This window comes from Canis lupus, chromosome 19, assembly GCF_011100685.1.
Source record: "Canis lupus familiaris isolate Mischka breed German Shepherd chromosome 19, alternate assembly UU_Cfam_GSD_1.0, whole genome shotgun sequence".
In the NCBI taxonomy this organism is placed as follows: Eukaryota; Metazoa; Chordata; class Mammalia; order Carnivora; family Canidae; genus Canis; species Canis lupus.
In genome coordinates this window covers 45114446-45128200 of record NC_049240.1, presented here as the reverse complement: position 1 = coordinate 45128200, position 13755 = coordinate 45114446, and the positions used below count along the sequence as shown (strand labels likewise).

At 35.7% G+C, this 13755-nt stretch overlaps 1 protein-coding gene across 1 annotated transcript in view; it reads left to right on the top strand.

The window, feature by feature from the left end:
- LRP1B (LDL receptor related protein 1B) overlaps positions 1–13755 on the top strand; it is a 1959891-nt gene that overhangs the window by 940724 nt on the left and 1005412 nt on the right. Inside the window, exon 6 of the mRNA XM_038565111.1 lies at positions 3180–3437. Within this exon, the coding sequence (XP_038421039.1) occupies positions 3180–3437 (258 nt within the window). The remainder of the gene's footprint in view (positions 1–3179; positions 3438–13755) is intronic.

Genomic DNA, 13755 nt, shown 5'->3' with positions numbered 1-13755 from the left:
GATATGAATTTAGTGTCATCGTGATACCTATACAGTCCATGTTTTTGTGGATTGTTTCTTTGGGCTTCCTCTTTCTTTTGCAGGGTCCCCCTTAATAATTCTTGCAGAGCTAGTTTGGTGGTCACATATTCCTTCAGTTTCTGTCTATACTGGAAGCTCTTTATCTCTCCTTCTATTCTGAATAAGAGCCTTGTTGTATAAAATATTCTTGTTTGCATTTTTTCTCATTTAGTACCCTGAATACATCCTGCCAGCCCTTTCTGGCCTTCCAGGTCTCTGTGGAGAGGTTTGCTACTAATCTGATATTTCTCCCCTTGTAAGTTAAGAATCTCTTGTCTCAAGCTGCTTTAAGAATTATCTCTTTATCTTTGTAATTTGCAAGTTTCACTATTAAATGTTGAGGTGTTGAACGTTTTTTGTTGATATGAGGGAGGGACTCTTTGTCTTTTCCATCTGAATGCCTGTTCCCTTCCCCAGATCCCTTTTCTCAGCTATGATTTGTTCAAATATACTTTGTGGATATATATATATATATATATATATATATATATATATATATTCTGGAATCCCAATAAGATGAATATTATTCCCTCTCAAGCTATCATTTATTTCCCTAAGCCTTTCCTTGTGAGTTCTTGTTTTTCTCCTTTTTTTTTTTCCCCTCAGCTTCCTTCCTTTCCATCAACTTGTCTTCCATGTCACTCACTCTCTCTTCCGATCTTGTTAATCTTAGCAGTTAGAACATCTAGTTTAGACTGTATCTCAGTTAAAGTATTTTTAATTTTGGACTGATTAGAAATTAATTCAGCAGTAAGAGAATCCCTAGAGTCCTTTATGATTTTTTTTTCCAGAGCCACCCATAATTTTATAATTGTACTTCTGAATTGTATCTTTGATGTTGTGTTTAAATCCACATCCAGCAATTCTGTTGCAGAGAGTATTACTTCTGGATTTTTTTCTTTTGTGAATTATTCCTTCTAGTCATTCTGTCCAGTGCAGAGTGGCTGTATGAGCAAACAGTCAAGAATATCAACCATGACCTACGTAAAATAGACCCTAGGTAATTCTGAAGATTTCAGAGACTAGAAAATAAAAGAAAAAGAAGAACAGAAGAAAATAAAAGGAGCACTAAAGTGAAAAACAAATTTTAAAACAAATTAAAAATAAAACAAAAACAAAAAACACAAAAAAATGAGTGGGTGGTGAGAAAGTGCTGGTGGAGACAGAATATAGTGTCCCCAAGGGGACATAGAGAGTTATCCTCTTGGTTATCAGTGTATTTTGTTCTGTATGTTAGCAGATGCTCAGTCCCAAATTTATAAAAACCAGAAAAACTTATATAGAGACCCAACATCGGCCACACACACACACACACACACAAAAAAAAAAGAAAGAAAGAAAGAAGGAAGGAAGGAAGGAAGAAGAAAGAACGAAAGAACACGAAAGAAGAATATGTTTATATATTGAAAGAAAGAAGAAAGAAAGAAGATAAAAGAGGGAAGCAGAATGGTAAGAAAGAGATTATAGTCTCACAGAATGAACCAACAAGGTGTTCCACCTGGTTCTGGGTGTATTTTGGTCCATGTGTTAGAAGGTACTGAGTTCCACCATTATAAAACACAACAAGACAGAAAATTAAAAAACAAAAAACAAAAACCCATTACTTGTACATCTACCAAAATTAAACTGAATACATTGAAGGGAATCCAAAAATGAAATTTATAACTAAGACATGTAATTGTAGAAATATGAAAGTCAAAAAGGAAAAAGCTTAAAAAAATGAAGAGTTTGTAAATATTATAGTTAAGGCAGGAAAAGATAAAAAATATTGGAAAATTTTAACCTGAAATATAAACAAATTGTAAAAAAAGAAACAAAACAAAAAACCTCTAGTTCTATATACTATTTTCCCTCAGTCCTGGAACTTTCCAGTGCTGCTTGGTCAGTGAACTTGGTCTTCCCTTATTCTTCCAGCAGTTCTCCTGCAGTCTGATTCTTCCGCAGTCTCTTCTGTTGTACTGATTCTTGGGTGTCTGTGCCGGGGCAGACCTGCCCCTTCTCTTATTGGGTGCTGGGCTCATATGAGCTGTTTATTCTTTGCAGCCTTTGTTCTAGAGGTTCTGACTCTTCCAGGCGAAAGGCAAAAAGAAGGAAAAAAAAATTAAAAATGGCGGTGGGCAGATCTTCAGCTCTGGAGCCAGTTGCTTCCCATGAGTACCAAAACACAGTCTTCCAGTCCACAATGGCCTAGATGTTCCTGTGGGCAGACACAGGTGCACTGATCTGCATAAATTGAAGGTCACCCAGTGACAGGAGAATCTCACTGTCCTGTGCTCTCCCAGGTCTGCCTCTCTTGAAGGGCATGGTGGATAGCCAGGCTTGTCTGCTTCAGTGCCTGTGGATCATCATCCCTGTGCAGATGGACCTGTGCTCCTGGGATCTATCTCCCCCAAAGAGAATGGAGGACAGCTACCTCCATCCATTACCAGGTTCTAGGGTCAAGGGAGCTCCAGCACCTGCCAGGATAACCAGCCAGCTTCTCCTGAATGCCCCAGAGAGTTGCAGCATTCCAGCCCTTTACCACAATCTGACTGAGATTTGCAATGAGCCTTTTCCTGGGTGCCCCTATTCTTATTGTGTCTCCAGCAATATTGAGGCTTCACTGCCCCTCCTGGTATTTTGCCCTATTTCCCTGCTGAGCACTTTTCAGTCAGGGAAGACTCAGCTGTGGATTTTTAAAGTTCCTACTTGGCCAGGGCTCAGCTTTTGTGCCCAGGCTTGCCTCAGCTTGGCTTTGCTTCTGGGCCCAGTTTGCTGGGCTTGCCATGGCTCCTCTCCCCACCTCTTTTCTTTGCCTTCCTACCATGTCAGAAGCTATCACTTTTCTCTCTTTAGCATTCCAGCTGTGCTCTCTTTACATCTCAGGTTGAATTTGTAGGTGTTCAGGATGTTTTGAAAGTTCTCTAGGTAAGTTTGTGGAACCAGATGAATTGAGGACCCCTACTATTCTATCATTTTGCCTCCTCTCCTATAGGGAATTATTAGTAAACACTTTTGCCAGCAATTTTATTATTTTAGAGATACGTTAAAATATAGGAATAAGTTTTTAGTAAGTAATGCAATAGTGTGAAAAAAAATTGCCTCTTATTGAACTCATGTCTCTTTCTCCTTTATTCCAGAACCTACAGATAGGTTGCCTATGCTTTTAATTGCAAATTCTGAAACAATTGAAGTTTTCTATCTTAATGGAAGTAAAATGGCAACCCTGAGCTCAGTCAATGGAAAGGAAATTCATACTCTGGATTTTATTTATAATGAAGACATGATTTGTTGGATTGAATCAAGAGAATCTTCAAATCAGCTCAAATGTATCCAGATAACAAAAACAGGAAGACTAATAGATGAGTGGACAATCAATATTCTTCAATCCTTCCACAGTGAGTATTTCAACTCATATTATATGTTGCCCTTTAAGGATTTCATTTATAGATCAGTTAACAGGATTCTTAGATTTTTCTAACATAGTATTTGGCATGAGAAACCTATATATGCAAATATGAATGTACTTATATAAATGTATCCACTCCCTGTTTTGAATATACAGACACATACACACATGGTTTCACTGTTTATGTAAGTAGTAAGTTATGGAGTTAATTTTAATTCTTCTTTAATGCTTATTACAGTGTCACCTAAATGAGAATTATAATTTGCCACTGAGTGATAGTTCACAATGTGATAGTGAAGGTGGGAGTTTTAAAAAGTAAGAAACAGAGTTGATAATTATAAGCTCATCAACTGTAGTGTTTGTTAAAATGCCTTAAAACTATTAGATTTATGCTAATTGGTAACAACTACCTGTGTTTGTTGACTTTTTTCTTAGCAGATCAGAATTTTAATGTATCTTCCAAAAGAATGATTTGTGATTTTGATCTATTTTGATTTCTTATGCCAGAAATTTGCAAACTAACAACTGTACTTCCTGCATATTACTGTAAATTTAAATCACATCGTTACACAGATACACACATTAGTTCTTTCTTTTAAGGGGGTGCTTGCTCTCTCAATCTCTCTTTCTCTCTCTCTCTCTCTGTCCTGACCTCCACCCCTTTAACATAGGAGTATAAATTTTATTTGTACCTGGAGAATCTGTATGCATGAGAATTTCAAGATGTGTCCATTTATTTTATGATTTACAGAATAAAAATTATTCTTGCCAATGCTGCTAACATAAAAATTGGTACAAAAGTAAAGAAAAATGTGCAGTCAAGTTAAGAAGCAAAAAAAAAGTGCTGTGATAGAATAAATGTATTTTTCAGATGTAGAACGTTTGGCAGTTTGGATTCAATAATTATATTTCATTAATATTTTTGGCATACTATTAAAATGATTGATTATTAATTTTATTAAACATAAAAATAATATCATGTAATATGTAATAAGTATGATTATATTAAATGAATCAGTAGCAAAAATTATAAAAATGGAATATAAAGGTATGATTGTATATAGTTGAATGAACATAAATAAATGTTTAGCAAATTGAATCCAATGATTTAAAAATCCCCTTAGCATAAATAAAACAATTGCAAAAGCTATTTATTGTGACACTGAACCAAAATACCTAGTGAAAGTGGTAGACATTGCTATTGTCAAGGATTCTTTGGAAAATGATAATTCCTAATAAATAGTAAATGATAAGTGGTGCCTGCACAACTAGTGCCACTGTGTGATTTGAGTATTTCATTCATTGGCTGAGCCAGCTGTTGGAAACTGTTCAAACAAAAGGTTCAGTCCCTGCCATATTAATGATTACTTCAACTAATTCAAATGTATTTGTCTGTAGCAAAAGGAATGAATATTAGCAGTCAAATAGCTAAGATATTCACTAAGTTGCCAGGTAAAATTATTTTCCAGGTTTACTTAAGCAACTTTTCTACATTTAGTATGCTCTATTAGTAGAAGTAATTTTTTCTGTAATATGTATTTTGAAAACAACTTTTTTTTTTTATTTTAGTAAATCTGGGTATGGTCAAGCAATTACACATCAAAATATGTGTAGAATATAATTTGTAGCTTAGATTGCATTTGAGTTAAAAGACATTTCTTGGCAAATCTAGAAAACTAAAGATATTTTTGTTAAGTAATTCACTGAAATCCTAAATAGAACATTCATTTTGAACCATAAATAATAAATGCAATGGAAATCTTTTAATTAGAATAAATATATTTTGACAAAGGCACATTTAAGCTGTGCAATTTCAGTCACTGTAGAAAAGTGATTAAATGTGTGGAAGTAATTTAATGATGGGAGTGGGGCAGAGGTGTGAGCAGGGCTAGGTTCCTCTGTCATTGCTTGCAAACCATGCATTTCATCAACTTGTCAGAGAATAGCTGCCATTGGATATGGTGGGCCCTTCATTCACCATGACAGTTTTTGAGTTGACAATGAAGTTGGAATATTCCTTGCATGTATAATTATATAAAATCTCTCTTGTACTTTATAAACAAAAATACTGAACTGCTGGGAGTATGCCTGAATACCTGTCACTATCCACTCTTCTGTAGATGCTTTTCTCTGAATTTACCTTGAGGAAAGAATTCTTTTTGAAAACAAAAATTATTATTTTTTAAATTGACAATGAGGAGAAAAGGAATTATTACAGGTCAAACTGACTTGCATTTAAAATCTGCATGATGATTTACTTAAACAGCTTAGTGCAATAATTTGTGTTTAAAATTTGTATTTTCTATCTCACCTCGTTGTATACATACCACATTTCTGTATGCACTTCCTGTTTTGTAATAGATAAAATTTAGCTACAGGACTCATATATTAGACAATACTGAATGACTAAAACGAAGGCGGAGATGTGACAACTAAATCTTATGTTTTTTCTTCTACGTTAGAAAGACAAACACTGGTACTTTCAAATAACCTCCCAAATCTACCACAAATAATATCTATGAGTTATTGAACGTACTAAGTGACTATATGCATTAGGAAAACCTAACTATGCCTCTTATGCTGAGGGGGAAATTGGGACAGTGAGAAACTGGGTAACAGCACACAATGAGTACTGGCTACAGGCTTGAATTGGGTCCGACTTCATTTTTTTTTTTTTTTTAATTTATGATAGTCACACAGAGAGAGAGACAGAGAGGCAGAGACATAGGCAGAGGGAGAAGCAGGCTCCATGCACCGGGAGCCCTGACGTGGGAATCGATCCCGGGTCTCCAGGATCGCGCCCTGGGCCAAAGGCAGGCGCTAGACCGCTGCGCCACCCAGGGTTCCCATGGGTTGACTTTATTAGTCATTGCTAAATACCCCACTGCTCCAGTGGGTCTCGACTTTTTTTTTTTTTTTTTTTTTTTTTTTTTTTTTTAGCAAGCCAAAACTAATTATGTACACTAATGTTAGGAACCATGGCTCAAAAAGACAGTCTCTAAATGGAAGAGAGGTATAAGAATCTTGGAAGGAAAGTAGACAAGGTAAGATGTGGAAAGCTATTTCATTTGAAAAGGCCCACCATTTGATCCTGATGTATTCACTTACAAAGGCCTACCTTTAACATTGAGAATCACTCCTAAGCAACAATGTGAGAGTATGAAGAGTGATAATAATATGCTCAATAAATTATATTAACCAATGCACATTGGGGAAAATGCTAGAGATTATATTTCTTATTTAAAGATATCTGATATTTATTATCTAGTGTTTTAGCTTGAAAGTTGTAGACTTTGGAGAAAATTTTGGAAGTGTTTTGTAAGCAAAATTGGTTTTCCAACAAAGTATTCACACAAAGCACATCTGCAGCAACTCAGTATTTCCTCCGATTTTTCTTGGAAAGTGCTGTCTGTAGTAGGGACACAGATACCCCAAATAAACAAGAATTATGGGATTCAAATAGCCATGTCTAGCTATTTCCTCAGGAGAAAGCACACCGAGATGATTGAAATAGGAAGAATAGGAAGTTAATCCCTTCTTAACCAGATGATTCAGGACCAGATTTTTCTCTCCTAGATGGATAGTAGATACTTCTGTTCCATTTTTATGCGTGATCCTTCAATATTTTGCAATATTTGTGTATGACTTTTAGGATTCTAATATGGACTTGACCAGCTTGTCCTGATCCATTCAAACTCAGCTCTAGTCCAGCAGAATATTCCTGGACAAAAATAAAAGAGAATTACTTATTCTTTCTAAACTTTGATTCTGAATTAGCCTCGCTTTTATCTTCCTCTCTCTCTTTTCTTTTGGCCTGTTTCAGTGTCAGTCTTAGCTCATTTTCCATGTGAACCTTTGCCTAAATACTTTAAATGAAACCCTTGATTGGATAATTTGGGGATTTTGACACTTTATTTGTCCTTTATAAATTTTACTCCCTTCTCTTGAGTTAGCAACTCTCTAATAATCATGTTGGACAACACTGACCGAACGTTTATTTTATAAGTTAAGAAATTCTACCTATAGGGGAGGAGTTAAGATGGTAGAGGAATAAGAGGACCCTCAGCTTGTCTGAGCCTCGAAAACAGCTAGATAGTTATCAAGTTATTCTGAACACCCAAGAAATCAGAGAACAAATGAAAGAACAAAACTATCAAGTCTATAAGTAGAAGTATAAAAATGGCCACCTTTTGGAAGGTAGGAGGTATGGAAGTTCACTTGGGAGAGACATAGCTGTGGTTGTGGTGGTGCAGTTGGAGCTTGCTTAGGGAGGCTACCCCAAAGTAATAGAAGTGGGGGAGCACACAATATGAACTTTTAGGTTCACTACCATGGGGGATGTGCCTGGATTAAAGGTGCTCAGGTGGCGAAAAGGGGCAGGATCCCAGAAGTGACAGAGTGGTCTGAGGATCCCCTGGGTTGCAGGAAGAACAAGTGCTATGCTGTTGCCAGGCATAGATGCTGAGAAGCCAGCAGAGAGCAGTGGGTCTTGGTGTTGGCTTTCTGCTATAAACTGCAAACCACCATGAGTGACTACTGATGCGACTGGCTGACAATTGTGGGGAGACACTCCCCTGAAGAATAGTGTGGGTTTACACCCTGTGTTCCTAAAATTTGGAGTTTTGCAACTCGGTCCACACCTGAGATTAAAAAGGCTCCAAGAGGGGCAGTGTGAACACAGAGTTCTGATGGAAATCGAAGATACACAGCGATTGATTGCTTTTCTGTGGGGGCTCACTGAATAATAGGTAATATGAACTTTCAGGTCTGAGGCTAGAGAGCAGGGTACAGCCATTTTCATCACTCATCAGTGCTGAAATCCTTCAGGGAGCAAGAAAGCGCCATCTCACGGAAGCTGGAGCTTTGTACATGTCGCATCCCCTGGGCTGTGGAGAAACATTTCCTCTTAAACAAGTCAGCCTGAGAGTCAATGCAGCAGCCCCCCCACCCCCCGCAAACAAACAACTAGCTCACACCAAGGTTATTGATGATAGAGGGCTGCAAAGCTTCAGCTCTAGGGAAAACAGGATTGAGCTTCCTTTTTTACTTTTATTCTTTATTTCTTTTATTTTTTTTTAAATTTTTATTTATTTATTTATTTATGATAGTCACAGAGAGAGAGAGGCAGAGACACAGGCAGAGGGAGAAGCAGGCTCAATGCACTGGGAGCCCGATGTGGGATTCGATCCTGGGTCTCCAGGATCGCGCGCTGGGCCAAAGGCAGGCGCTAAACCGCTGCGCCACCCAGGGATCCCTATTTCTTTTATTTTTATTATTTTTCATATATTTATTATATTTTCCAATTCCTTCTTTTAATGTTTATTATTAATTTTTAAAATTTTTATATCTATACTTTTCATATATATGTTTTATTTTTGTCTACTTAAATTAAATTAATTAATTAATTTTATTTTTGGATCTAGAGTTTTAACAAGAAAGCTGAAAAACACCCAGGATCTGGGGGGGTTGGGAGGGGGTATCTTTTTGTTTTGTTTTGTTTTTTTCCTTTTGGTTTTCTGATTTTGTGTTTTGTTTTCCTTGTTTTCTTTTTATTTTTCCTTTGTTGTTTTTTTGCTTTGTTTTTGTTTTTTATTTCATTTTTGTTTGGTTTTGTTTTTGCTTTTTTTGTTCTTCGTTCTCTTTCTTCTTCTCTGGGCAAAATGATAAAATGAAGGAATTCACCCCAAAAGAAAGAATACTAGATAGATCTCACAGACAGGGATTTAATTAATACAGATACAGTTAAGATGTCTGAACCAGGATATGAAACAACAATTATTAGAATACTAGCTGGGCTTGGAGAAAGCATAGAAGACACTATAGAATCCCTTACTATAGAGATAAAAGAACTAAAATCTAGTGAGGTCAAAATTAAAATGCTATAACCAAGATGCAAACACAAATGAAGTCCATAAAAATGAGGATAGATGAAGCAGACAAACAAATCAGTGATATAGAAGATCAAATTATGGAAAATAATGAAGCCAAAAGGAAGTAAGAAAGGTAATGGTCCACAAAGGTAGATTTGGAATACTCAGCGACTTAGTAAAACACAATAAACTTCATATCATAAGAGTTCCAGAAGATGAAGAGAGAGATAAATGGGCAGAAAATTTATTTGAAAAAACTATAGCTGAAAACTTCCCTAATCTGGGAAAGATCATGGACATCAAAATTGAAGCACAGAGAACTCCCATTAAGTTCAATAACAGCCAGCCTTCACCAAGGCATATCATAGTCAAATTCACAAAATACATGGACAAGGAAAAAGTGCTAAATATTTAATTGTGCCCTCAAATATATAAATCAATTTATAACAAACATTTTTAAAAATTGAAGAAATTCTACATATATACTTCATTACCATCATAAAATGTAATCTGCATACTGTTTGTAATTGTCAGTTTATAGATGAGAAAATGAAATTAACAAAATAAATATTATTTGAGGTTAATAAGAAATCTTTACCTTTTGGTATCAATAGGTACTAAGCAATGATCTTTCTTGATTATGAAATGTGCACTTTTGCCTTAACCCAAACTAGGAATTCCATAGCCTTTACTGCTTTGCAAGCATCCTCCATTAGGATATGGCTGGATAAGAATGACCAGGTTGTGTCTCTATTGAAATATAAGCACAATCTCGACAAAATAATCCACCTGTAGCAGTAGAAATGCTGATCCCAAACAGTGGAAGCTCGTGCGAGTCTGCACTTTAGAATATGGTTATGGTTGTGGAACTTTGCAGCAACATCCTAAGACCACACAGTGTCACAATGATGAAGAGATAAATCATCATAGAACCTTGTTATATTTTATTACAGGACATATGCTCAAATATTGAATTTAAAAACATATTGAATTTTTATGAACTTGAACTTTATAATTATTGGTTAAAAACCATTCTTGTTGCTTTAATTTGCCTTTTTAAAATGATTGCTAGTGAAGTGGTCCACTCTGCGTGGACTTGTATGTTCAATCCAATCGCTATAATTCTGCTAGAGTGGCCATGATTCTCCATTACTTCAATGCAGAATCACTTGATGTAGATTCTTTTTTAGCTCAGGTTAAAATAAGACTTCATCAATCTGGCTTCTCTGCAGGCAGCTAAACTGCCCAACCTCTCCTTACTCAAATCATATGTTCTACCTAAAAATAGTACTTATACGTCCTTTAACATACTTTATTTTCTCGTATTCATGTATGTTTGTATATGCTGCTTCTTTATCTTAGAACATAGGTTCTCCTTCCCTATAACCAAGCACCTCTTACTCATTCTTTAAGGTGTCATATTCTTTCCAAAAGTTTTCCATTTGATTTTAACAGCCCTTCTGATGTGATATGTGACCTTAGGACATCATAAAACAAGTGCATTATATTTGAATTTTGTGTTTACCTGTTAGTTTCACCAATGAAAGATGACTCCTTTAAGTGTAAGATGGGAGGGAAGGGTGAGGACAGAATTAGAGAGAACAAAGTTAAAGCCAACTTCCAGAGAGACTATACCAGATCACTACCAGAGACATTTAGGAAACCAGTCTGCAGAATGGCTAAGTAAGATCTGATCTGTGTCTAGATAATAGCCTCACCTGTTAATCTTAAATATTTCTGAGGCACTGAGTCTTCTCAATGACTATTGGCTTTTATGGGCTTAGTCTCTGACTTCCCCAAGGTATATGCCTATAGTTTTATTTTGGGTCCTAATCTCAATGATCATAGGAGCAACTTGATCCAGACCTTTTAGAGTCTCACCATCCGGGACGCTTGGCTGGCTCAGTGGTCGAGCATCAGCCTTCGGCTCAGGGTGTGATCCTGGTCCAGGGATAGAGTCCCACATCAGGGGGACTGCAAAGAGCCTGCTTCTCCCTCTCTCTGTCTCTCTGCCTCTCTCTCTCAGTGTGTCTCTCATGAATAAATAAATAAATAAATAAATAAATAAATAAATAAATAAATAAATAAAATCTTAAAAAAAAAAAAAAAAGAGTCTCACCATCCTAAGGCAATTCAATTAAACACTATTGGAGCCAAAGCTTTTAAAGTAGAGGTCAATTAATTTTTAGTGCAGAGATTAAATAGAACAACATAGTGTGAACTTTTTAACCCTTTTCCTTCCTGGGTCTGATTAAATTTTTTCTCTAGAGGGAAATTCTGTTGTCCTATATTTAGGTCCTTGAATGCATAAAATGGTGAATGTGTTTCTTATCTCACGTATATATACTTAGTTATTATCAGGGCCCCAGATGCCTTTTATGATAATAAGTGAAGGAGTCAGGATTTCTTTCTTTTTTAAAAATATTTTATTTATTTATTTATTCATGAGAGACACAGAGAGGCGGAGACACAGGCAGAGGGAGAAGCAGACTCCCTGCAGGGAGCCCAGTGTGGGACTTGATCCCAACACCCCAGGATCATGACCTAAGCCAAAGGTAGACACTCAATCACTGAACTACCCATATGCCCAGAGAGTCAGAATTTCTTTGTATTTCTCAACCCCTGAGAAACTCTGTCAGCTACTTCAAATGTGGGGTTGTATCCTTTTCATTCTTCATCAGAGGTGATGTCTGTTCAAAAATTGATCAATTCTGGTTCTACCATTCCATTAGAAAAAGTTCAGGAATTATTCAACTCTTAGTTGAATAGCTGAAGGAGAAATGGCTAAGACCATCATTTTTTCATAAATTTATGAGCCCTTTAAAGAAAAATTATCAAGATTTTCCTCTCTCTCTCTCTCTCTCACATACACACATGTTTGTTTAGTTATTTAGAATTCAGATTTTTTTCTTTTTTCCTTTTTGAGGAAGAGAGAGAGAGAGAGAGAGAGAGAGAGAGAGCATAGGTGGGGGGAGAAAAAGAGGGAGAGGGACAGACTCTCCACTGAATGCAGAGCCCTATGCCAGACTTGATCCCATGACCCTGAGATCATGACCTGAGCTGAAATCAAGATTGGATGCTTAACCAATTAGCCACCCAGGTGCCCTTAGAATCTAGACTTTTTGATTAGCGTATCTTGTGGAAATATAAATCTTAACAAAAATCTTGTTTGTAATAACTTGTTTTATAGTATTCCCTATAATACATCTGTGACAAATCTAAAGCAAATCCTCCATAAGGGTATTATAACTCTTTATTCCTGGATATGCATTTTTATTAACTCTTGTTTTAAAAGCAAATACATGTTTTGTTAAATTCTTTATACTTCTTAAAAGCTTCTCATTTTATGTTTATCATATCTATATAACTTTCTTCTGAGACGTGACTGGTGTGTGTGTGTGTGTGTGTGTGTGTGTGTGTGTGTGGCTACTTAATACAGTGCATTCCTGTTGGGACCTGGAATTTTAGCAAAGTGATCAGGCCATCCATATAATGCTAAATTAATTAATAAATAATTAATTAAATAATAAATAAATAAATAAGAGAGACAGAGAGAGTTAAAATTAGCAAAAATGTTGACCTGAGGACACATTGCCAGAGCACTTTCAGAATTCCCTTTTTGATACCATATGCTTAATGCTGTAGGCAGTGATATTAAATTATGTCTTAATTTTTATATCAACATTAGATGAATTTATATTTTGAAGTAAGTACCCATTTTGATTTGCAATAAGAATGCAATCATAAAAGACTATCCTGAATGCCTAGTAAAAAGAAGAGAAGAAGGAGAAAAGAATATTCTTAGCAGTCTGTTCCATAAATTTGTCTTCATTGTTAGTTCAGTTGTCAGGCTGCAAAGGGCTAAATTACTTTTTCTTGTCATTTGGCAACATGCTTGAAACTCACCAAAGCAAATATTAGCAATGTGCTAAGCTTCAATTTTTGGTATTTTTTCCCTATGAATTTTGTGAAATATACCTTACATACTAGCTATGTATTTCTCTACAAAATTTTCTTGGTATTATGTAAAATTTTTAAATCATAATTCTCATAGTATTTTTTTGGTCTAGATTCACATAGTCTGCTTGCATCATTATGGATTTTAAGAATCAAAGTTGGGCTTTCTTGATGATCCCATCATGATGCCATACACTAAGTAGGCCAAAGTATTTGGCAGATTTTCCTAATCTACCAATCTGAAACTTGAAAGTTAAAATGCCCTTTTTATAATGAATAAATAAGTCATGGACCATTTTTGAAATCCATGACTTCTAATTACTGAAACCTGTGCTTCTGTGTTAATAAGCTTTATCGTCAGAGCAGAAAGAAGGAAATGAGGGAAAGAGAAAAAAGAGAAGGAAAAAAAAGAGAAGCTATTAGTTTTATGGCAAATAGCCCTAGTAAAATAATTTCTGACTTAGTATTTATATAATTTTT